General features: G+C 41.5%; 3 protein-coding genes across 3 annotated transcripts in view; 1 reads left to right on the top strand and 2 right to left on the bottom strand.

Annotated features, from left to right (window-relative positions):
- The window catches only part of slc8a4b (solute carrier family 8 member 4b), a 79,591-nt gene extending 76,304 nt beyond the window's left edge, over positions 1 to 3,287 (bottom strand). The window contains exon 1 of the mRNA XM_068587614.1: positions 3,177 to 3,287. Within this exon, the coding sequence (XP_068443715.1) occupies positions 3,177 to 3,219 (43 nt within the window). The 5' untranslated portion in view covers positions 3,220 to 3,287. The remainder of the gene's footprint in view (positions 1 to 3,176) is intronic.
- A 13,738-nt stretch (positions 3,288 to 17,025) lies between these two features.
- badb (BCL2 associated agonist of cell death b) lies at positions 17,026 to 21,779 on the top strand. Its single transcript, XM_068588422.1, has 4 exons — positions 17,026 to 17,187; positions 17,849 to 18,001; positions 18,700 to 18,908; positions 18,995 to 21,779. Exons 2-4 carry the CDS (start codon positions 17,857 to 17,859, stop codon positions 19,130 to 19,132), a joined length of 492 nt encoding a protein of 163 aa, XP_068444523.1. The 5' UTR covers positions 17,026 to 17,187; positions 17,849 to 17,856; the 3' UTR covers positions 19,133 to 21,779.
- Positions 21,780 to 22,079: 300 nt separating this feature from the next.
- On the bottom strand, positions 22,080 to 24,793 carry LOC137792108 (uncharacterized oxidoreductase YtbE-like). Its single transcript, XM_068587571.1, has 6 exons — positions 24,706 to 24,793; positions 23,960 to 24,264; positions 23,519 to 23,664; positions 23,044 to 23,183; positions 22,528 to 22,686; positions 22,080 to 22,352 (listed from the first exon to the last, which is right to left on the bottom strand). Exons 2-6 carry the CDS (start codon positions 24,208 to 24,210, stop codon positions 22,173 to 22,175), a joined length of 876 nt encoding a protein of 291 aa, XP_068443672.1. The 5' UTR covers positions 24,211 to 24,264; positions 24,706 to 24,793; the 3' UTR covers positions 22,080 to 22,172.
- Between the last annotated feature and the right edge of the window lie 43 nt (positions 24,794 to 24,836).

Below are 24,836 nucleotides of genomic sequence, written 5' to 3' on the forward strand. Positions count from 1 at the left end.
CTGTTGGGGAAATGTATCGGGAAAATAGGCCAGATCGCATTGCAAGCATCAATCACACGAAGCCCCAAAATAATTATTGCTAAATTAATAAAAAAAAGTTACATTTTTTTGTACATTTAAACAAACAATATCTCATACAATTACTGTATTCATACATGTGTTTTAGTTTTAATTTTATTATATTTTTTTCATTTTGTTCGTATTTCCAAACATAATATTTCTCCCGATTATGTTGCATCATGTTGCATTTTATTTCATAACAACATATGAGAGTGGATTTCATCACCCTCTCACTTTTCAGCCAGTCGCATGATACTCTGGGGCGCCATACTGGCAATGGACAATATCTGATGAATGTAAACACTTTTGGAAATCAATAAGGGCACCGCCATCAGGAACTGTTTCAGGCCTAGAGGCCATAAGGGAGCCATTAATAAGAATTGGTTAGTTTTTAAATATTTGACAGTGGTTCTGTTTGAAAGTAGATATTAACTTAAATGACCACATAGATTAGAACGTACGTCACTTCTCCTCTTAACCTTCATAGAGGCCTCCAGGCTCATTCGTCTTCCTCTTTTTTATTTCTTCTTTTTCTACTTCCTCGTCATTGTCAACATCATCTTTCTCCTGACACCATTCAGAAACACAAGGCATTTCTCTCAACTCCCCCCACTGGCAGCATTAAGAGCGTAACGCCAACACACAAACACACTCACGCACACGCACGCACACCCGCGCACACACGCATACAGGAGCGAAGAGGATTATGACCGCAGGGACTTTCCTGTCCCCTACCAGCCAGACACGCCATCCTGACAGTCCTGGGATCCCAGGGGTCAGTATTGGTAACAACACAAGTAACCACAGAGCAACGCCAGCGATACACATAACCAGATTAACGTGGACAAGAATAGCGGCCGAGATGTGGGTTATCAACTTCTCCAGCGGGCAAGCCGGTGTGTTGTTCAAGTCATTAATGGATTAGTTGAGGATGCAGTCACAGGAAAGGAAGTGACAGACATAAACACAGTAAGTCCGGGATATTTTGGGCACCAGCACAAATACACAGACACAGCAGGTACGAAAGCAGCATGCATTATTTGCATATACGCAAAGCACGCGCATACACGCGCACGGACAGACACACACACACACACACACACACACACACAAATACACACACAACTAGGTGTAAACTAGGAATGTGACAACCTGACCAAATCAATGTTGACATTTCTAGGATTAGGCCTCGGACAAAATAATGAATAAATGCATGTTATTTTATTTCCAAACACCTGGTTTCTCTGGACTTGCAGTCATTTACAGACACAGCTCACCCAGATAAACAACTGGATGGTGGAACAAAATCAACACTGGTGGCAGGGAAGCACATACTGCTGCTGTGTCTGACTTAGTATTTTCTTTCTAAATTAAAACTCGCAGGCCAATGGAAATGTACTCAGACGCTTAAACGCGGCTTCATCTTGTCTCGGGATGTGTCATGGCCTAGAAAACCAAAACTTAACTTAAGAAACTGACCTTTTATTTTCCTTTAATCATTAAATCATGCAATTTTGCTGCCAGGACACATTGAAATGCATTTGCTTTGGCTGATCAAAGCAGCTTTGCACGTCTGCATTGTCCAAAATGTTCTATCACTACCGGGCAGACATACCCCACACTGGTCAGTGAAAGCCCGCTGGGTAGTAGCAGACAGCTAGACGTCATTAAAGCTGCTTAACACAAAGGCGTATTGTTGCTGATGGAAGCTGAAAAATTGTTTGAGATATGCAAATTAATCCATAGCCTATACACTTCCTTACGCAGCTCGGGTGTTTTGAATTATTGAGAGGGCGACATATCTTAGGGTTAATTATTTATCCTTGATGGAAAAAGTCCTCATCACGATCATCATGCTGCCATACATAGGTTAAACTACCACCGTCATCGTCATCATCAGCATCTTCATCATCGTCTGCCACCATTGGGAATTTTTACTGGAACCATCTTCTTCTACATCATCATCATCTTCATGCTGCCCTTAGCGCAGCCATAACCATCAGCATCAAAACTCCCATCACAACCATTTGAATTATCATCACCAGCAGCATCATCATCATCACTCTGCTCCTCCTTCTCATCATCAGCAGCAGCAGCAGCAGCAGCAGACCACCATTATCAATCAATCAGCACAATTTCATTTGTATGACACCCTAAAGGTTCATGGCGCACAAGCCGATAAAACAGTACAAACGTAGACACATTTGGAGTAATGCTAAATTATAAAAATGTTATATATTAATATTAAAACCATTCAACTCTACTAATAACCCTATCATCATCACCACCAGTCTACCATCATCATCACCAAAACTCCAACCAAAATGACCAGCACAACCATCAGCACTAATACATTTCTTCAACAGGCATGTAATGATCCACACTAATCTGTGTGAAATAAAAGAAAACTGCTATTGTGCATTTCAATTTAGTCAATGTCATCATCATCGTTAATCCCGCCCCACCGTCATTTCCTTCCGCATCACATTCTCATAATACATGCAATCCCCCTCCAGTGCCTATCTATTCCTCTCGTGCACCCTGACCCGACAGTCCCTCCAGACCCGGATGCGTCCACTATCCCTGACCTTAATCTCCCTCCCCCGGCCACCGGCATCACAGCATGCGCGGTCCACAGCCCCACTCGGCCGGGTAATACCCGTGCAGCTTTGGGGAAATGTCACTCACTGTTCTCCAGCGGGGCTCTTCTGATGGAGACGGCGCGCGGCGTACAAACGCTTAATTGGAGCGGGACTGGAGACGCTTTCTCCCGGACAGGTCGGGGCTCTGCAGCGTCGCACACACCCCTGAGAGAGACCCCCGCCGATTACGTCCGGTAGATTCCTCAGCGACCTCTCTCCGGGAGCTCTGCGATCACCCGCCGCCCGCTCTCACCCTGACAGGTTCCGTGCTCCGTGTTTACGCATGCATGCACCGATCCGCCGCAATTAACTGGACTGTCTAAGCGACTGCGCGTCACATGTGTGCGCTTCTTACACACTCCGACTGTCTCCTCACCTCACACATACCACTCCGAGGATACAGCAATTCATAACACATGCATAATGAACACACCCCTAACAATAGTAATACGCACGTTGTTTGCGTCTCCTCACCGGTTCGGTACAGTGGAAGAAGCCCAGGTCGGGATACGTTCATTCACTCATCCCAGTGTCTGTTCATTGCTCCCTCCGTTCCGTCCCTCATCCAGCAGCCGAATAAGCGGCTCCCCTCCTCTGAAACGGCGGCAACAGAGGGAGCACGCGCATTTCACCCGTTGGCGCGCTCACGCGCTCTTGCGCCCTCCCAAGTCTCTCTCTCTCTCTCTCTCTCTCTCTCTCTCTCTCTCTCTCTCTCTCTCTCTCTCTCTCTCTCAATAAGGCAGAGAGCTATTTCTTTGTGTGTTTGTGCCTATAGGAGTAAGGTGTAAGTGTGTGTTTTGGGAGGACGGATTGTGAACCAAAGGAGCATGCACTCCCAGAAGCATCAGCCCATTCACTGATCAACACAGATCACTGGAGAGAGAGAGAGAGAGAGAGAGAGAGAGAGAGAGCGAGAGAGAGAGAGAGAGAGAGAGAGAGAGAGAGAGAGAGAGAGAGAGTGAAGAGTCAAACAGATGTATAAATGCAGGGCTGCAAATAACAGATTCTTTAAATTTTCAATAAGTTGAGGCGCAGACCATGAAATGCAACATCCTGTGTTTTTTTCAGATTAATCGATTATTTAATTTGTCAAGTTCTGCCTCTCTGTTCCTGTCTTCAGCCACATTCCCACTTCCTCAGAGTGTTGCTGATGTGCCTGTGTTGACATTTTCCATCCGCCACTATGAACATTATCCCCTGACTTACCTGCTTTGCCAATCACCAAACTATTGAAAAAAAAGTTGACAAGTAGTTGTTTATCAAAAACCTTTACCTGAAAAGAGGTAGATAAATTGTCAAAATGCTGAGGATAATTATATGAATTATATCATAGATAGTACATATTACTTGAATTCGGAATTAGTGTGTTGTATAAACAATGGTGGACCTTATAACAGCTGTTGGTGTTGTTATTAAGCTTTATCTAACAGACCTGCATGTTGATCAGTTTATGATTTAAACCGCTGCTCAATGAGTGACACCATTTTACAGGACGGAGAAATGCATGAATGTAGCTTCTTATATACAACTTCATACCTTTTTTTCAAATGATTTCTAAAAAAACTTAAAGGTATTTTTGTTTGAATGGGAATTTGTTGACAGATTGGATAAGTGCTGATCTGCAGCACCTCTCTACAGAAGAGGTTGCAAAGAAGAATAGCCTAAGATGAGATGAGACGAGAGGGAGCGAGCGGGGAGAGATAGACGATGGAGGGAAAAAAGGCATTTAAAAAGTTGAAAAGGAAATGAAAGGAGAGGAATGGATAAAAAAGAACGGAAATGAGGGAAGAAAGGTAAAAAAAAGGCAGGAGAGGGTAGAAGGGATGGCCGGCGAGGAGATGGTAAAAGTATAGCGGGAGATGGGAAGGAGTGCCGGAGTCAATGTAAATAATGAGAGAGGAAAGAGGAGTACACATTATCCGTCTTTTCGACACAGTTGATCAGAGTTCTGTCTCAGCGTGAAGCATGGCCTTTACACCGCAAACTGATTCACACCCCGAGGGGACATCACACACACACACTGAACAATTCCAGCTAAACTCTTACTTGGCCGAGAGAACATACACACACACACCAACAACATCCACGTCCAAATGCATTTCAGTGAAATGCATAAATTTATAGCTGGACAAACAAGAACATTTGCACACAGTAACAAAATATGCATGAAAGAACAATACACAGAAGCGTCCGTGCAGACATACAGAAGCCAACGTATCCAACGGGCCCACACAGTTCCATTAAAGCTCCTACCAATATTAAAGCGTGGAAATAATGAATAACAGAATAATTGGAAAAGCAAAGATGCGTTCCATTTCATCTTTGTTTTTAATCCTCTATTTTACACTATTGTCAAGAAATACCATTAAAGACTAGTCAGTCAGTTTGTCTCAACACATTTCAAACTCTCTGCGCCACAAACGCAGGGGCAGTGTCACCCAGTACAGCAAGCATTGGCCCCTGCTTTTAATAGGATGGAGCTCCACAGAGGCAGGAAGTTAAGTTGGATGGATGGGTCAACAAAAGCTAAACATTTATATGTTCAATTCCCCTTTTCACACAAAACCCTAACTCAACCAAAGAGCTTATATGTGTTGTTGTGGAGGGGTTAACCCCAGAGAGAAGCCTCCACTCGAAGAAAGGTTGCCCCAGAACTGGTGGAGAAACGTTCCAGCAACTTGTTTCTGATTGAGAGAGATCGATGTTTTCTTTTAACACATAATGCTACAAGTCATTAATTAACTGCCCGAAAAATAACCACCGAGACAACGTGTATCAATACAACTGGGAAAACCAATTTGCTCACTGCAGCAAGGTGAGTCCCAATCGATTGAATCAGAGTCGGAATCAACTTTAATGGCCATGTACATTTTCACATACTGGAATTTGACGCCGGATTCTGCGCTTTGTACTTCTTTTCAATGCAAGAGCGAGATATAAAAAAGATAAATATAAAAGAAAGACCAAAAATAAGACATTAAGGGAACAGAAAAACAGTAAACAGAAATAAAGTGCAAGTGGAAGTGTCTGATTAATTGTTTAATTGTTCATTAGACTGACAGCCAGTGGGGGTCTGATGAACAATGATTGGAAAGTAAAAGTGACGGACAAACACAAGCTAATACTCACAATGCAGACATGAGGCCCTGTCTGTTTCTGGTGGATGAAATTAATGAATCCAATTCGTTGTCATTTATACAAAAGAAATTAAAACAATCCAAATACTTTCAGAGTGAAAATTATATAATAACTATAACACAACAAAATTCTCCACCACATACCATTCGTAATGCTGCTGTGTGTCCTCTTCTCAGCACAGCATCATATCATTACCGATTCAGAGCCTCTTAACCCTCCCCCAGTGCAGCGTGTATCTGCCTGCCTCGCTACTACATTGCCAAACAAAACACAATAATATCTTCAGAGAAAGCTACATTTTTGCCCAGTTTCTATGGCAATGAGGGCAAAAGCAGAACCTTCCGTCTTACTACTGTAACATATCTGAAACCGATGACTGTACCACGGCACATATTTGAAAGCAGCAGTGTGAAACGTTTCTGCCTTGAGGATAATTGCTGTTTTCCATGAAATATTAACTTGGTTCTTTAGCTTGAGACTCTCGAAAACGGAGGCCCATCTGTTATATCACAGGATGATTCGAGCTTGGGTGTCATGTAATCTCATTATGGTTCATTAGTGTGATATTAGTCCAAAGAATATGCAAATAGTTTGGTTCTGCAGAAACCCATACACTCCATTTTTGAAAAGGCAAACTTTCTAACCATCTAACGATAGTTTGAATATTTCTACAACACTTTGTTACTTCACACAATTAAACCAGCTGCAATTAGAGATGTATTCAACGTGAATACACGTATAGCTCAGCTTTACATTTCATGAGTAAAAACAACCTTTTTTCTGATCACAACCTAATGCAGGGGTAGATTACATAAATGCAATAGCCAATTAGTATATGAGACTGTTGTTGGCCTCAGGTTCATTTGTTTTATGTGCGTGAGAAAATGTATGTGTCTTTTCCAAATTATGACACTTAGGTCTCTCGAGTCATTCCTTTTTTCTCAAGAAATAATGAGAATTTTCACAGTACCTATTCACAATACATATATTACCTCAGAAATACCACATTCTGATTAGCCACAGTCAATCAAATTTAGAGATGATGCCTATTAGTTGGTGCCAAAAAGACAGCAGTCTTACGTCCATGCAGATTTATACATACTTAAATCCAAATGATTAATTAAGTTCCCTCAGCCCCAGCGGGAAGATGAAAGGTTAGGGAAATAAAAGTAGGAAATGAAGGTTTCCTGCGGTACCAAAGCTGCAGGTTGTCACACCTGTAGAAAGACTTCTTAAGAAGCGCAGTTTTCAAGCTGCCTTTGGACTGACTCCCTGGATGAGTGTGCATGCTGCTCTCTGTCATGCATTCCACACTTTTTGGCAGACAAACAGTTGGCGCTGAAAAAAAGCCAGTTAAAAACTAGGCTAAGGAAGAATCCTTTACACTGACTCGGCCCTGTTGCTGCTCCGGAGTTCCTTTTGTAGTAGAAATACAGCGACCTCACAGTAAGCAGCAATTTAGCACACTTGCTACTGTACTGTTTTCACAAATCTTACATGTGTATCTGTTGTGGGGAGGATTGCTATTATAATGAGTGTACTGTGCACCTCCGGAAGTGTAAATGCACATCTAGAATTTGTTAGATAAGGAGATTGACACTATTTTTATGTCTGTACGCTAAATAGAAGCTACAGTTCGCTAAGCTTAGCAAGAAGGCTCTGAAAACCGGAGGCTAGTAACCCGGCCCTATAGTTAACTAAATCTACTTTCATGCACCTCCAAAGCTCACTAATTAACACATTATATATTCTTTGTTTAATTCATATCTTCTTTTAAACATAGTGAATAAATGAAGAGCTTTGGTTTTACAGGGATTATGTGCCTGAATATTTCTTGGCAGTTGCTAAGATAACCAGCTGGTTTCAGCCATGTATTTAACAGATAGATATAAGAGCGGTATAAATCTTCTCATCTAACCGTCGACAAGAAAGATTATTTCCAGATTTATTTCTTTTAAGGCCAATATGAACATGGACTCTTTGACCGTGTTAGCTCGTTATTTCCATATTACAACATGCATCTATTACAAAATATGTACTTCTAGTTTTATATTCACACCACTTTCACTTCTTGAAATGGCCTATTCTTGGCTTTCTTATCTACTGACGAAACTCAACCCCTGATACCAGCACGGGCTGACATGAGTTTGAAGCAGGGTACTGCTGGAAATGATCCTGTGATTAGAGATATTACCTTCAGTAAATAAAGGCTAATAGACGTCAAACTCCCCAAATCCCATTTGAGAATCCTCTCATGAACGTCTGAAGACAGCGCAAATATTGGACACAATTACACACTAGCCAGCTCATCAAGCCATTCTGCTTTATCTCGTATCTTATAAAGCCTTGTTGGCTCCTGATTATTCATGATCCGCCTCAGACTCATTGTGTCAGGCCATGGAAGCAATTGTAAGTCATGCTGAGTATGGTCCATAGGGGAGCTGTGAAACACGACTAAATGACGATGACGAGGATTGCCAGCAAATGAGCCTTGATAATTTGCTGGCCGCAGCTACACTACACAGTGTTTTCCGCGCACCAGCTAAAATATGCAGGATACTACATTCTCTCCTGCTTGTACATGCACTCACTGTCCAAACATGCGACCGCACACAGGGAGTCAGAACCACAAAAGCGCACTGCTCCCACACTCGCTGCTTGGTGGTTTTCTCTCCATGCGAGGTCATTACAGCGCTGAAGGCCGAACTTCAGTATCTGTCGCTGTGGCGTCCTAATGTTAGGCACGTTGTCAATCACAACAAAAGTCAATTGCTAAGTGCTTACATGGCTCTGGGTCGATTGTTATGCGCACAAACACTGACACTGTAGCTATACCGTGGCTGCGTCCGTCGACTGAAACAACCCCTACTATTTGGGCAGATAAGTATACATTTAAACTGGCATGGCGTGATGCTCCAACACACTCCAACACACACACACACACACACACACACACACACCCACACACAAAAGATTAATGTGACATGAGGACCACCTCCATCTGCCTGCTGAGTTATTGATTAGCGTTGAAATGGAGCTGCTTATAAATCAGGAGGCTGAAACCAATCAGAAATGCAGAATCCATGCATGTACCCTGCCTGATCTCATTGTAAGTCATGAACACGTGAAGGCACCCTGAAGACCAAAGGACGTCTGCGTTACCAAAGGTGGCACGGAGTTGTGACCAGAAATCGATCGCGGAACGAGAAGTATGTATCTACTCTTAATTTTGTATGCTCATCTCGACCGCAGCCATATTGACAATATTTATTGTCTAAGTGTTTTCTGCCTCTTGTTGCTGTTGTGTAATTCTACAGGAAAGTTTATAAAAGGGAAGAGGTAACAGCTACCAATGTGGATGTGAGAATGTGATTGCAACATGCATTTTTGCAACTCCACTCAAAAAAGGCTGAATTCAGTCATATTCTGAGTAATTAATGGCACATACTGGTTACACTCAGCTTAAAATTGTGAGACACACTGTGAGCTAACACACATAGTTTTCAGGAGTGATGCACAACATAAAGATAACTTATAATAATAACCTTTTTTGCTCATCCATAGACAAACACACACACATTAAAGGGGACATATCATGCTCATTTTCAGGCTTCTGGACTCATCTCGGACGTATATATATATATATATATATATATATATATATATATATATATATATATATATATATATATATATATATATATATATATATATATTCATGTTTTCATGCTTTAATGTTAAAAAACATAATATTTTCTCAAGAGCGCCTGTCTTTTAAAGCCTCTCCCCAAAGCACTGAAAAAGTGCGTTGTCTTCCTATTTTAATAAAAACATGCAAGACAGGTGTAACATATTTGATTCACATGCAAATATACACGCTCTTTCTCTCTGTGTCTTCACGCAGTTCAATATAACCTGCGCTGTTGCACGGAAAATGGTCCCAAAGTGCAATTCATCACTTATGTCTCCTCTCCTCCTTCTCCCCTCAAGCAATACTGACCTTTCCTGATGATTCATAGGACTACACACGAGCGAGCTCACACACACTAACACACAAACACAAGTAAGCATACAGATACACACATTAACCATTTATTTTTTATATATATATAAAATATATATATATATAAAGATGTAATATATACATCTTATATTACCATCGCAATTTGGGGCTTTGCGCTTTATGATTTAATAAAAAATGAAATGTATCTCTCTTTGAAGACATTTTGAGTTGATGGAAATGTCCAACAGCCTGCAGCAGCGACTGGACCTGCAAGGATATAGTTGAGTAATATAATCGGCTTTAAGGAGCAGAAGTGGGATGAAAAATACTTTGGGTTATTGGCAAATGCATTCCACTTCCTTTCCTTGTAATGATGGCCATCTATCACCGCCGTTATTTCATTAATTTTATGTAGATTTGTATTGTTATGCTAATGCAACAGTTACTTAGCCCATTGTTGTTCTGCTGACTGGAACTTGCCAGAGCCAGCAGTCAGTGTAAGATTTCATTAGCGTTCTATGGTTTGTTAATGTATGTTCGACTCCCTCACAACTGTTTCACAGCATTTGTCCAACTTCGCGAAGAAATGAGCAATCACGGTCGAGGAAAAGTTGAACGCATGCGTGTGCCTATGAGGGGTAATCACAAATAAATCACCATTCAGTGTCTGCAACCAACTTGCGTGATGCAAAACGTTTATCTCCAAAGAAAAAGTCCGAAAATTTGAAAAGACAGTCAACCCAGAAAAGTTTTTGTTTTTTATTTTATTTTTGGTTTGTTCTTATTTGTGGTCAGGCTCTTAAGATTTTGTTACCACCTGACTGAGTCCAACAAGCAGCTTGTCTCTATCGAAACACATCAATTAAACAGAGGCAATGACGCCATCAGCTAGCAAGCTCGACATGAACTAGTTCAGTCAGCAACCCAGATACACAAGGCGGGGAGGAATTTATTGTGTGTATGTGTGTGTGTGTGTGAGGGAGGGTGGGGGGGAGAGAGAGAGATAATTGAAGATGCGAGATAAGGGAAGCTAAGAGAGACAGAGCATGGAGGACATTTGAGAAAATGGGGGGTATAAACCAGAGAAAGGCAGAGATGGAGAAATGGGCAGAGCAATGGAAGAAGAGACACAATGAATAAAAAGGGAAAACGCTGAGCGTCTGGGTGAAATGAGAACGATGGGAGAGAGGGTTAAGGCAATGAGGAAGACAGATCTACTAATGTAGATACCATGTATTCTCATCCAGGCTGAAAATGCATCTTGTTTTGTACCATGTTGCGACTCTCCACCCAATTTCCTGCCTCTCATCACTGTCAAAGCAAAACAAATAAAATCTTTAAGAAGGATGAATTACCTGCTCTCCGAGTGAGGGATGGAGAGGAATACAGAGGCTTTGAGCACAGCAACTGGAATTGTCCCCTGACCTGATCATTTCTTTGATTCAATGCCTGCTATTCGCAGGCTGACGGGCATCTTAAGGGCTAAATTTAGAGTATCAAAATATGAACTGTAATTTAATTTCACTTCGCCGGCAAAAGAATACAATGCAAAAACTGATGTTGGTATTTTAAGTTACATAAGATATACAGCATATACAGGGTAGGAATTTGGAACACAATGAAGTTGAGCTCACAGAATGATAAACCTGCTACATTTGAATCAAAATGCCATGTCAATCTCAGCTGCTCTAATTGCAAGTCTAGCACACCCAACAATGCGGTCTTCAATGCTCGTAATGTTAAGTAGAAGAAGGACAGAATACAATTTTGTCAATTATGTTAGATTTCTTCAGGGAATGGCATCGTATGATATACAACATGGGCATGTATTGTATTCTTATGGTACTTTATTTGATTTACACCCGGTCACTGTTCTCCTTATTATCTTCTCTTACTCTCTCAGCTTCATTCATTTAGCCTATTCATGAAAAAAGAAGAAGAAAAAAATCGGACAATGTGAGAGCGGACCTATAGATTTAGTAATAGAACCTTTGCTTCATGGTTTCCGCCGGTCCAGAAAAGAAACCTTCAGTAAAAATGAATCGGCCTTATGTATTTGGTCTTATACGATAACATTTGCACCCCACATTTCATATATTACAAGGCAGTGACACAGTGATAGTGATCAGCGATACAGTAAATAATAATTTAATTGGCCAAGAATATTGGCTTTACTGTATGGCACTGTACTGGATGGAGGCGCTATGATGATTAAGTGAAGCATGAAATTATGATTTGCTGCAGGCAGAGCTACACAGTGGTATACATGAACTGATTAGCCAATAAAAGCAAAATTAACTGACAATTAAAGCAGCATTGTGATGATGACTAATGTTAGCAAATGCTTACTTAATGATCTATCATTTAGTTGCAACCAACCGATGGTAATTAAAAACCTAAACTTGTGCACATGTTTAACCCAGGATGCATTGAATTGGGAGTTAGGAGTCTGAGGAACGGGACATCACATCCAGAGCATGATCTTGCTTCCACAACCTGAGCCAGTCAACTATCTTTTGATGGCATAATGACAGGCGTGTACCATGTGTACACCTCAGAGCTCACATATGGAGTACATGTGTTTCAGACGAGCACGCATATTTATATCCACAGTAGCTCTCTGGACACACAGACCACTCCCACCACATGAAAGCAGCCCAAACATAATTGATGATATTAGAGGGCTGAAAGAGCGGCCTGACGAGAGTGTGTGTGGCTTGTAAATTGACAAGATAGAGAACAGGCTTGGATAGCAGAGTGTGTTGGTATCCACTCAAGTCAAGACAGATGTTAATTACAGTCTTTAACCTTTAGCTGAGCCAGGACTCGGAAGACAAACTATTTCAAATATAGGCCTACAATTGGTTCTTGCCTTGCAGAGTGTGTTTTCAACTTTATAATGTTACATTTGTCAGTTTACATGAAGGAATGGTTCAACAAATTGGGAAACCATCTATCAACATCTTCTTGTTGATAAATGGATTAGGAAATTGATACCACTCTCAAGATCGAGATTGGGGAACAGCGACGGAGACTTTTTTCAGAGGTAACAAACCTCTGGAGCTCACTAATTAACAGAAGGTTTCTTGTTTCTTTAATACATTCAAAAACCAAAATTCAAAAACACCAAAATTGTAGTTGTACAGGTGGTTAAGTGTCAAACTATTTCAGTTGGCAGCGGCTTCCCTGTAACGGCTACAACAGAGCCACGGAAGCTATTTCCAGTTTTTATGTTAAGCTAGGCTAACTGTAGCTTCATATTTAACGTCTAGACAGTGCCACAGAGTGATATTAACAAACAGAACATTTCCCAAAACTGCCAAAGTATTTCTTTAACGTTTGGAGATATCCTAGAGACTGGAGCTTCTTAACACATCTTTGTTTGCACTTGGGAACGAAACGTTTCCTCAACCCGATGAAGGATTTCTCACTTGTCACGAGAAGAGAATTTCAAGGACTGTTGTTGAGAATTTTAACACCAGTCCTCAATCAAATGTCTTGTTGAGCTGGGCCTTTTGGGTTTTTTTTATCCACTGGAGACAAAGTCAGCAACCCATTTCCAGTCCCAAACTTTAGTTTAAGAAGAGCCGGGTTACAAGGCGGCAAGCTGCACAAGGGTGGAGATGGATGGAATTAGAAAGCTGCCATATGTCGGTCCTGTGATCACAGAGTAACTTAGTTATACGGCGAGGGAGCGGCCCGTATAATGAGCATGTTCTGAGAGAAACGGCAAAAGGGCTCGAGTTGAATGAGTGGGCCGGAGAAGAGCCTTCTCTCTGATGTAGGTTAAGAATGCTCTTACTTGTTCCTGTCTCTTACACCTGTGCCGTTCCTCTGATACATGTCTCTTTGACTCTACTTTATTCTAAAGCAGGCTTCCAAAACTCTCACATTTAATGCCAGTGCTTCTGCTCTTCTATAACCTTAATTCCCTCTCCGCACTCTCAGACACCTCTCTCATGTCTTGGTCCGTCTTTACTTGTGATCTTTCATCTGCTCTTTCAGCTACTTTCCTCTCTCCATGTCTGGCACACACTGTCTCTGTTTGGGGTCTGCTTCTCATCTTTTTTGGAATTGGGAAATAAACTTTTTTCCCCCACCATCTTTCTGTTCTTTTCTCCAAGCTCCCCCACTTCAAATAATTCAAAACCTGCTCTGCATCTTGCTCGGCTCATACACAGACTGAACTGGGGTCTGCAGAGAGGGGAACATGCTTGAAAGGACAGTGATTGAAGCAGCAGCAGGAGACAGACAGACAGACAGACAGACAGACAGACAGACAGACAGACAGATAGACAGACAGACAGGCAGGCAGGCAGGCAGGCAGACAGGCAGGCAGTGTCCTGGCATTAAATTGGAAGGCACGTTTTGGGAGCTGCTTGGAAGCGCTGCTGCGTTAGCTCTCAAACTGCCACACGTACACACACAAACACACACACACACATACACACACTGAGTGGTGGTTTGGAGACAGTGTGGGAGTGCATACGCCTCCGTTTCCCAAAATAACCGCCAGATGAGGGGCAGGGAGGCAGGGCGAGGTTGGTACAGGAAGATATAAATGGATGCTAATTGTATGGCTCCTTCAGATTACACTGAAATCCAGCAGACTTAAACACAAACACACACACATAGACACACACACACTCCCTCTCTGTCCGGGTATGTGTGTTAAAAGGATCCTGCTTGTGAGAGAACCTGTGTAAGATCAGCCTTTCTCCCTCACACACTCTTATGGATGGCAGCTTTATGCGCTTTGCTCACACACACATATGGCACATACAGATTAAAATGGATAATAATTATATGGTCCTCAAATGCCCCCCACCCCACCCACCCCCCTTCCGCCTCCCCCTACCCGCCTGAGTCCAACCAAAGAAAGAACTCCTATGTATTATTTCTATAATCCCTCCCAAAATAGAGTTCAAAAGAGGAGAGTCTCAACAGTCATTTTCTGGAGCTGCTCTATCCTCGACCGAAAGCTGACTGTGCGGACTCTTGCCTGTTTGTCGTAGCTTAGAAACTCACATTAGTTCTGTTTGGATACACTGATTTAGAAGAAGATGGATCACATCCCCTTGGATTGCGTCACAGTTTCCACAGAGATAGTTCACTCCTCCTACTCAAGTGTCACTTACTAACTTGGCAAAATAGACTTATTTTGTTTAATCTCACAAGAGGCTCCGAATGCATGAGAGGGGAGGGAGAGCAATGATGTTCAGGGGAGGAGGAATAGAGGCAGCAGATATAAATGGGAGATAATTACATGGTTGACTTTCCTGCGTTGATGTGAGGAAAGTGCCAGAGGGCAAATTAGAGAAACGATCAGTAGAGGATGCACACACACACACACCACGTATACAGTATTGCTATTGGGACGTTTTAGGGGACGGAGAACATGTCTTTTACATTGTCAAAAGCACTACTTCTGCAGTGCCAGCTTTTCAGGAAATGAGAAATACAGTATTTTTCCCACTGACGTACATTCTGTAACTCGATTGTCGTAGGCAACCCCCCGATGCTGACCTCATGAAACATTTTCAACATGTTGGAAAAGATGTTATTTCACCCATCAGGGGCAATTTAGCACAAGCATAATATGGGATTTTTCCTTTCTTTTTCTTTCTCGCAGGAAACCACATGACCTGTGACAGGAGATGAAGCAGTGTGACCAAAGAGGAAGACATATCAGGAAACATGAGAAAAGATCACTTTGTAGGCTTGCGTTGCCACCTGCTGCTCAGACAAGGTATGACAACAAGTTTATCATAAAGGGCGAATTACACTTCTGCAACTACAACTGCGGCTGGCCACGCAGTCGGATTGACGGACTCGGACTTGTATAAATAACGGCCGTTACGTCACCAACTGTTCTGGTGTATGGAAAACGCACGGGAACTATAAACCAAAACGAGTCCGTCAATCCGACTGCGTGGCCAGCCGCAGTTGTAGTTGCAGGAGTATAATTCGCCCTTTACCCGTTTTACCACAAGTAAAGATTGATTACTTTAGAGGATGATTATCGTGTCATGTTCAGTGTGCAGTATAATCTGTGCGTTCACGATTGCATGTTCTAGTTCTTGCCTCACCCTCTCTTTATCAGCCATAACATCTGACGAAAAAACATTTTTACATAACTGTTGTGTAATATGGGTTCTGCCCTACCTACCTTTTCCCTTTCGCTTCACCTTTAGCCTCACTTCTTTATGATGTATGTCTCCTTATCAGAGAGAAAGCAAGTAAGAGTCCTCAGGAAGGCATAGTCCATATACAAGGCTGTTAAAGTTTTTTGTCAACTTCTCTTTCTAAGGTCAAGAAGTTTAACTCAGAGGGAATCTGCTGAGGAAGACTAGTATGGAAATGCACAATTACAGTACAATTACAACTTAAGAAATACTTATAGTCTGCTTTAGTATTTCCATGTTATGCTACCTTCTACTTCACTAGATTTAAGAGACAAATGTTATACTTCTTACTTCACTACATGTATCTGACTTTTTAAGATACTTGTATAAATGATGAATAGATGATATTTTGTATAAAATATGATGCATTCCTATATATCAAACCACCAAACAGTAAATACTAGTCGGTGACATCAGCTCAACCTCGACCAGCAACATCAAAATGTTGTTTTCACATTAATATGTTAGTAACTATATTCCCAAAAATATATTCCAATATTACAACAAATGATATACCTTAATGGTCATTGTTCAATAGTTATATGTATATTTTCAATGTTAATGTTGATACTTAGTTTCTGTGTTTTAATTTGTATCTTGATTATTTGTGTATTAATATGTACATATGTACGACGAGAGCAAAGTGTAACCGGAGTCAAATCCCATGTATGTGCACATGTGTGTGTGTACATGTGTGTGTGTACACACACGGCCAATAAAGCTGATTTTGATTATCTTACGCAACATAATAAGTCTAAGTAATTCATTTTACTTGTAATACAGTAGTCTGTAATAAAATGGTCGTATTGCTACTTTTATTTGTGTCTAGGATCTGAATGCCAACCCTGACAAATGTGAGAATAAGTGTATATAAATATTAATGGCCTGGTCTTAAATCCTGCTGCGCCTCTACACGGGGCGCTACGGTAGGCGGCAGCACAAACAAAGCCGCAGCCCAGTCCTAGCTCGCAACAGTGACGTCAGCGCGCAGCGGCGGAGCAGTGACGCCGGCGATTGGGTGAGCGAGGAGCGAAGAGCTAAACTGTATTGTACAGAAAAAAAAGACAAGACGCCGATAACAAAAACAACAGCTGCGGGCCACATGAGGCCGACTGAGGAGACACTCGCACTTTCCGGGCTCGAGCTATAAAGACTTTGGGTAAGGAAACCTGCCTGTACTTCGCTACACGCCGCGTTAGCTCGTTTAGCTCCTCAGCAGCTTCCGCCCTGAAGGAAGTTTTCTTTTGTCCTCTTCAGTCAACAACAACACAACAAGCGAGGCAGTGTGTTGGTCGGGGAGAATGTGTACTGGCTTGTTTTAATATCAGAGGAACAACAAGTTTACGAAATCAAAACGTGGCTCCGTGTTGTCGAAACCAGTCGGTTATCTGTGGGATGATTCTCTGTGAATACCTTTGGACTGGCTAAAGAGACACAGCCGGGCTGCTGGGTGTGTATACTGGGCAACATCAGTGGTACAATGGATGATGCCATTTTATGATTCCTGAATAATCAGATAATGTGCTGCTTGCCAGTAAAATTGTCCTGTCAATTGTCTTGTACTTTGCTCTTTGTAATCTTTATTATAACTGAGATAGGGAAGAATGTTGTTTTGGTAATTTTATTTGTATGGACAACACAACGTGTTGTGTGGTTTATAGTGCTCTCAGACAGGTTAAGTTTTAGGGCAGCTCTGGTGTTAATAACATTGAAACGTATTAACATCCTTGGAGAACAAAAAACAACAAATTAGTTAACTAGTTATGACTTTTTTGTAATGTATCCCTGTTTGTAATTCCTCATGAATCTCACTTCTTCAGATGTCCTGATGGCTGCACACTTCACTATTTCTGACACTGAGTCAGAGCCATCAGACGAGGTAGAGGAAGGAGAAAATAACACATTCTCATCTGTGCAAAAGCAGCAGCCTTTTCAACGCCACGCCCTCACCCTACCTGAGCTCAGATTACCAGGTAGGAAATCTCAAGGAAAAGGGGGGGAAATTATAAAAAATGTGGAGCTTTTAAAACTGGGGGGGAAATGAAACGCACTGAGCAGGACATTTGCAGACTTCAGGTGCAGTGTTTTTCAGCATATCAGCATACCACAACCACATGGTAAAGTTCACTGGGGCAGTAATGTGTAGTTAAAACCTAAACCCACGATGGCTCTTCTGCTTGTTTATGATTGTTGGTTGCAGTTATTGCAGAAAAAGAAAGCAATGCAGTTATCTATCCAAATCTACTTTTCTGCAACAACTGCAATGCAGATCCTGTTCTTGCACAAATATGTCAGTGCATCAAACCACAAATCCATCGTTCTCTCCAACATTACTGTCTGTATCTTCATAGTTTGTACTTCCAGTTCTTGGTTTGATCTCTTTGGCCTAATTTGAAAGAAATTATGATCTACTATTTCTCACATAGGTACAGGTTTTACAGTTTGAGATTGCATTGTTGGTTGAAATGGGTTAGGGTTAGAATAGTTCTAACTCTATTCAAAGAAGTGAAGAGAGAAGTTTTTTGTATTATGCCCCCCCCCCCCCCCCCACGCCTAGTTAGATGCTATTTGAATAAATATTCCTCTCTTTCCATTTTAGTTCCTTATTATTATATGTTGATCTCTGTTCCCGCTCCCGTGAGGCATTATAAACCTTTGTGTCCCTTACCAGCGGGTCGAATCAGGGTGAACTCTGAGTCCATCAGTTCGACCGTCTCCAAAGACGAGGAGCTGTGGGCAGACGAGGCCGGGACGCCCACCGAAGGTGCTCCTTTCAGAGGACGGTCCAAGTCGGCTCCCCCTGCTTTGTGGGCAGCAAAGAAATACGGCCGGCAGCTCCGAAGGATGAGCGACGAGTTTGACAGCCTGCTTGACAAAGGGGTAAGAGGGTGGAAGGGGTGTTTTTAAGGGCTTTTCTTCCTATTAAAACCAAATCGTGCATTTCTAACTTTCTCTGTTTCGTGCAGGACATGAGGAGGGTAAAGAGTGCCGGGACGGCCAATCAGATGCACCATTCTAAAAGCTGGTGGAGCTACCTCTTTAGTCACCAGGAGATGGAGGGAGAGAACAACCACCACGAAAATCCCACTCACCGCACTGAATAGGCACCGGGGGGAGGAAATAAGAGTGACGCAGGGTTTTTGAGGAATCTCTGGCAAGGAGAGAATAGCAGTAGGGGAGCCGAGAGAACAATTGTGACAAGAACAAAAAAGACCTGCTGTGAGAGGACGGATAAAAGGTTGGTGAGAACAAGAAGAGGAAAAAAAATCCAAAACACAAAGCTCCCACCCTCGTCTTGTCATTTTTATACATCTCCGGTAACTACATTAAAATAAACTTCTCTTGTATTAGTGTTCGTTGTGATGGTAAGGATATTGCTGGGCAGCCCACTGTGAAATATGGTAACGGCCGGTCAGTGAGGATAGACTGGATGGTCCAAGAGAGGAGAGATGGTTTCTTAAACACAAAGAAAAGATATAAGTGGATTTGAGCGGTGACCACTTCAAGTGTCTCTCCTATCGACACTATGCGATGTACTGTAGATGGAGAGATGCTCGCACTGAAATCAAAATACCGGACTTTTAGCGGCCACCTGAATTTCCTTCCTCGTCGTCTCAAGGAATCAACGGCGACGTGTTGTTGATGCTTGTTTTGCTTTGCGTCACATGTTTGTGCTTAAATCTAAGCTAATGGAGACCACCGCAACCGTGTGCCAAAACAACCTGCCGGCAACACAGGAAAGAGTATAACAGGAAAGGATTTTTTAAGTATATAAACTCAGGGTGGGGCCACTATCCAACTTCTTGTTCTACTACCTGCAAGCCAGCACCATTTAAATGGCTGTACTTGACTATCATTAACTGCTTTATATCTCAAATTTATCAAAAGAAGAACAATCTTGTAAAAGGACAATCTCCACTGATGCAGAAAAACTATCTTTTGTAAAACTTCAGGGTTATATTATATCTGGATAAAATGACATTAAACATGCATATGAAAAGCACAAACTAATATGAATCTATCTTTTTAAAGCCTTGGATGAGCAGCAAAAAACCCCTCCAGACTTTGAAACTTTTATGTGTAAATAAGTTGTAAATATTTTATCAAATTTCAGGGCCAACGTGGAGGAGACCATGCTCATCAAATACATTTGGCCAACCTAGCAATAGGCAGTGTACAATCTGTTGGCTGTTATGATAAATGTTATGTGCATATTTAAAGGTGTGGGTTGGAGGAGTTAACCGCTTTAAGAGGAGCTAAGACACCAGCCATAGCCCCATTTATTCAGTACCCAGTGCAGAGAGAAGATCTAGAAGTCACATTGAAGCACACATGGAGGGGATGTATACTTGGCTTTTACAAACTATTCATAGAGTTGAATCAGTTGCCAGTCCAGTCGGCTTTTTAAAATGATTAAAGCCAAGTTGTTCACTCGGATCTGCATTGGGATGTGAATAAAATCGGATCTCAATTTCTCAAGCCGTAGGAAGTGCTGATCTGAGTCTACATTTGCTTTTTATGTATTATATTCATGCTTTTGAGGACTACTCTGCACATACTACACACAATATGGCATTTGTGGGTGTTACTATTATTCCCGTTAATGATTATAAACCACGATCAGCACTTCTCCACAGCTTGTTAAATATGATGAGGCTGCTTGTGACTTGTTTATTGATGTGTGATTATTGAACATGGTGATAGGTTTGTTCTGCTTGTGTCTTACTCTCGTCCTCTCGACTTGTAGGGTTGAGTTGTGAAGTGCTCGGGTGTGCAGGCTAACGGGGCTGCATTTGTATTGTCTTTTACAATTTTTCTCCACTCTTTTTTTTTGTTTTTATACATAGCTTTTCCTAAACTTGGTTAAGGACCATTTTTTTTAAATCAGAATTCCAGACAATTTGAATGGCACCACCGCTTTTTAAGATTCATCAAACTCTACCAACAGGTTTGGTATCTTTGAGCCCTGACTGCGTAAGACGTATTCACTGAAGCGTTTTGGTGAGCCTTTTATAAGTATGACGCTCTCAATACAGTTAGACTATCCTGTTACATGTAAGAAACGTTTTTAAAAAAAGATACGATATTGGATATTTTACACACACTAACAGGGAAATTAGTAATGAGTATTTGGTAATTGAGCCCTGTATGAAATAGTGTTTTACATTAAATTACTAAGATCTGTAGCTGCACACAAGCAGCACAGTTGAATCAGCTGGATGATGGCTACATGGTGTTGCAATGTGGCCAGATATGAAAATAAAATGTAAGAGTTTAATATTGTCATGAACTGCCTTGAACATGCTGTGACCTGTGATGTGAAGCCGCATAATCGGCCTTGTCTGTTTACCCAATTACCGCCTTAAAGTGTACAGCTTGCTGTCACCTATTGCGCTCAAGAAAAAAACACAAAAAAAAGCACAATATTGTGGCGGTGTGTTTGCTGTCACAACTGTGAGGAAAACAATTCATTATAGTGGCCAATGTTGGTAAAGCCATTTCAAAACAAGTCATTATGTTATTTCAACTTTTAAAAACGTGTGGCAGTGAACACACCCCAGAGGTAAACCGCGCCCGGGCACCTGGAGTTTTGCAACCATCCTTGGTATTACTTGAATCTACAGGTGTGTGTGGAGAAATTTGCATTGTAATATTTCATTATTCTTTTCTTTTTGGGGGGTGATTCCTTCTCATTTTGTATGACTTTTGTAAATTTTCTCTACAGCTTTGGAACTTCTGGTATATGCTGTCCCGAATAAATAATTTTAAGAGTGATTTTAAAGTGAGTGTCTTGTGTAATTCTCTGTAAAACTCTCCTTTAAAAAGAACACAATGAAAATTACATTTGTTTTAATTGCAGATTCAGAGTAATTCATTGATTCATTTAAGTACTAAATCAGACAGAATGGATTTTGTCCTAAAATGATAGCCCATTGACAGATTTGTTAACAGAAAATCATTTTGGGTGGGTCAGTAAGCAATACATTTACTGGCTGACATTGATCAGTGTTTTATGGCATATTGGTCACAACAAAGAAGACAACTTGTTGTCTAAAAAGTTCGATAAATTAAATAAAATATTTCCTGTAAAAGAATTGTACCTTATACCATGAAGTTTAACATTATTATTTCAATATTGGTTTATCAAACTATTAGGGATGCATCCCGACAGTATTTACGCCCACAGTCCAAAGCTGACAATCTGTCCATGTCTGTGTCACTCAGTGTGAAGTCAAAAAGCCTGGCGTTGTCTTTGATTCGGTCTGGATTTGAAGATTTGGGGATCACTGGGACGCCCTGCTGCACAGCCCAGCGCAAGAGGACCTGTAGGAGAACAAAAGACCTCAATATTTACCAAGTGTTTGTGGTAAAAAAAAGAAGAAAGACAATTAGTTCTTTATTGATCAATGTGTCAATAAGGCTGGCCCAAAAAGAATATAATAGTCATAAGCTGGCCCAAAAAGGCCGTTAATTAAGATATTTGTGAGTGTGTGTTTACCTGTCCAGGGGTGCGTTCACAATTCTTTGCCACCTCTAAGACCACAGGGTCAGTGACCAGCTGTCCTTTCCCCAAGGAGGAGTATGCTTGGAAACACACTCCACGCTCCTCACACACTTTCCTCAGCTCTGTCTGGCAAAACATTGGGTGAAACTCTACCTGAAGACGCAACAAAGTATACAAGATGTTAGATGTTTTTACTGCCATATGCACAGATAACAGACAGCTATTCTATACAATGAAAAGATTATTTTGCTCGGTCCTCTTAACACAGAAATGAATAAACTTAAGGTAAAAAAAAATTTCAATTAAAAAACAATAATAAATAAGGGACAAAATATAAAAGCTATTTAGTATTACTATATATAGTAATAGAAGTATTGCACGAAAATATAATAGTATTGTTATAATAAATATGATCAAATATGATAATAGTATTGCTCATTGTATCTTTATACACTATGCATTGCTACAACATATATGTTATTATTCTCCTTTCCCTCTCATGCGTTCTACCTGTAGCACTGCAGGAGGGACTTTGCAATTCTGCATCAGTTCTCTCATGTGTGCTGGTGTGTAGTTTGACACTCCAATGGCCTTCAGCTTCCCCTGGGCATGCAGCTCCTCCAGTGTGGCCCAACTCTGAGCTCGGTTGCCTGGACTCAAATATTAATCAGGAATTCCTTATCAGTGTAAATCAAGTACAACTGTATTGTGGAGGAGGACAGAGAGGACAGCTTGAATCTGATCTCTTACTAAGTAGAGCATTTATTTAGCAAACATTTGATACAGCTGGCCAAAGAAAAACGGCGTCCAAATGATTTGATATTCATGTGTTACATATATGTATATATGCAGCTATCCTGGGATTCTGGACTGTTTCAGCTGGCCAAAGCAAAAAGTGGGTTCAAATGATTTTTCATGATTTTGTTTCTACAATGTACATACACAGTTATGTTCCAGTGATATTTTGGTACATAAAGTAAAGTACCTGGGTTGCGTTGGTCAGCCACATCCAAACCTTCTGTGCCAGGCCAGTGGATCAAGTAAAGGTCGATGTAACCCAAGTCCAGCTGAGAGAGGCTGCGCAGGGCACCTTCCATGGCTTTCTCGCCCTGATCACTGGAGCCCAGCTTACTGCACAGAGAATGAGAGGGGTTGTTCAGAATTGTAGACTTTGCCTCCGATTCAAACTTCTCTGAGCTTCATCATATGACCTGTGAATTATAAAGCCAGTATGCCAGTATATAAAAGGCATTCCTAATTTTACTCAGCATAAATAGTGAATATAGTTCATATTCAAGATGACGGGCATGTTTATTAAATTGCTGGAACAAAAGGTTCTGCCTTATGTAATATAATGCAACAAAAGGTCACTTATCCGCTGATATGCTGTACTTTTAAGGAAGGCCTCCGAGCGTGTACACCTCACCTGGTTATGAATACATCCTCTCTGGTTAAGCCATGTTTGGGCAGGAGCTCCTTCAAGGCTTGACCCAGCTCAGCTTCATTCTGGTAGACGGCTGCGCTGTCAAAGGCCCGATAACCAGCAACCAGCGCTGCATCCACAGCCCGGTACATGTCTTCCAGAACCACCAACTTGTAGGTTCCTAGACCCAGGAGGGGCATCTGGAGCCCAGTATTCAGGAGGACAGGAGGGTTCATGGAGGCGAGGGAAGACATCTGATCTGAGAGTAAGTATGTGTACCCGGTTTGGACTGTTTGGTCGACCCAACACTGTTTGAGAAGGGAAGAAGGAGAGAGAGAGAGAAAGTGAGGGAGATAAATAAATGAGAGATTTCCTGGAGCAGTAAACACTAACGTTGTTGTTTCAGGACTGGCACTACATTGGTGGAGACATGTATACTGATTTCTACTCTTTTCCCATTGCCGCCCTTCAACACCATATTAGTGACAAAGTTGTGATGTAGCTAGGAAATGAGAACCAATGACACCGACAACGTTGCATTGTTAGACGTAAATAACATTAAAAGCAGCGTAAACACGATGGGGCTTCGCAAGAGTACAACGCCGCAGTGTGTGACGCAGAGTGTCATTTTATAGTGCGTTTCATACAGTGTTTATACATTGTATGAAACGCAGTATAAAATGACATTAGCACGGCCTGCTGTGCAAAGCTCTTATGGCAAAAATGCTACAATGACGCGGTGTCCTCACCTTTCAGCTGAATTTTTTTGAAAGAGAAGGGGGAATTAATGGATATGTCACTTCTCTTCTAACGTTATACTTGTTTACGACAGGGCATAAGCTTTCCGGCAGCACGTGGTACACTGACAACCGGCGTGCAT

The sequence above is a fragment of the Clinocottus analis genome, unplaced genomic scaffold, assembly GCF_023055335.1.
Source record: "Clinocottus analis isolate CAN_PGR_092001 unplaced genomic scaffold, fCliAna1.0.p SCAF_21, whole genome shotgun sequence".
Taxonomy (NCBI): Eukaryota; Metazoa; Chordata; class Actinopteri; order Perciformes; family Cottidae; genus Clinocottus; species Clinocottus analis.

Bases quoted from the DNA above. Each gene is read 5' to 3' on its own strand.
- badb (XM_068588422.1), top strand. From the start codon at position 17,857: ATGGCTGCACACTTCACTATTTCTGACACTGAGTCAGAGCCATCAGAC. The intron at 18,002-18,699 runs GTAGGAAATCTC...GTCCCTTACCAG, and splicing joins ACCTGAGCTCAGATTACCAG to CGGGTCGAATCAGGGTGAAC. The intron at 18,909-18,994 runs GTAAGAGGGTGG...TGTTTCGTGCAG, and splicing joins ACAGCCTGCTTGACAAAGGG to GACATGAGGAGGGTAAAGAG.
- LOC137792108 (XM_068587571.1), bottom strand. From the start codon at position 24,210: ATGTCTTCCCTCGCCTCCATGAACCCTCCTGTCCTCCTGAATACTGGG. The intron at 23,665-23,959 runs GTGAGGTGTACA...TTCTCTGTGCAG, and splicing joins GAGGATGTATTCATAACCAG to TAAGCTGGGCTCCAGTGATC. The intron at 23,184-23,518 runs GTACTTTACTTT...ATTTGAGTCCAG, and splicing joins GGCTGACCAACGCAACCCAG to GCAACCGAGCTCAGAGTTGG.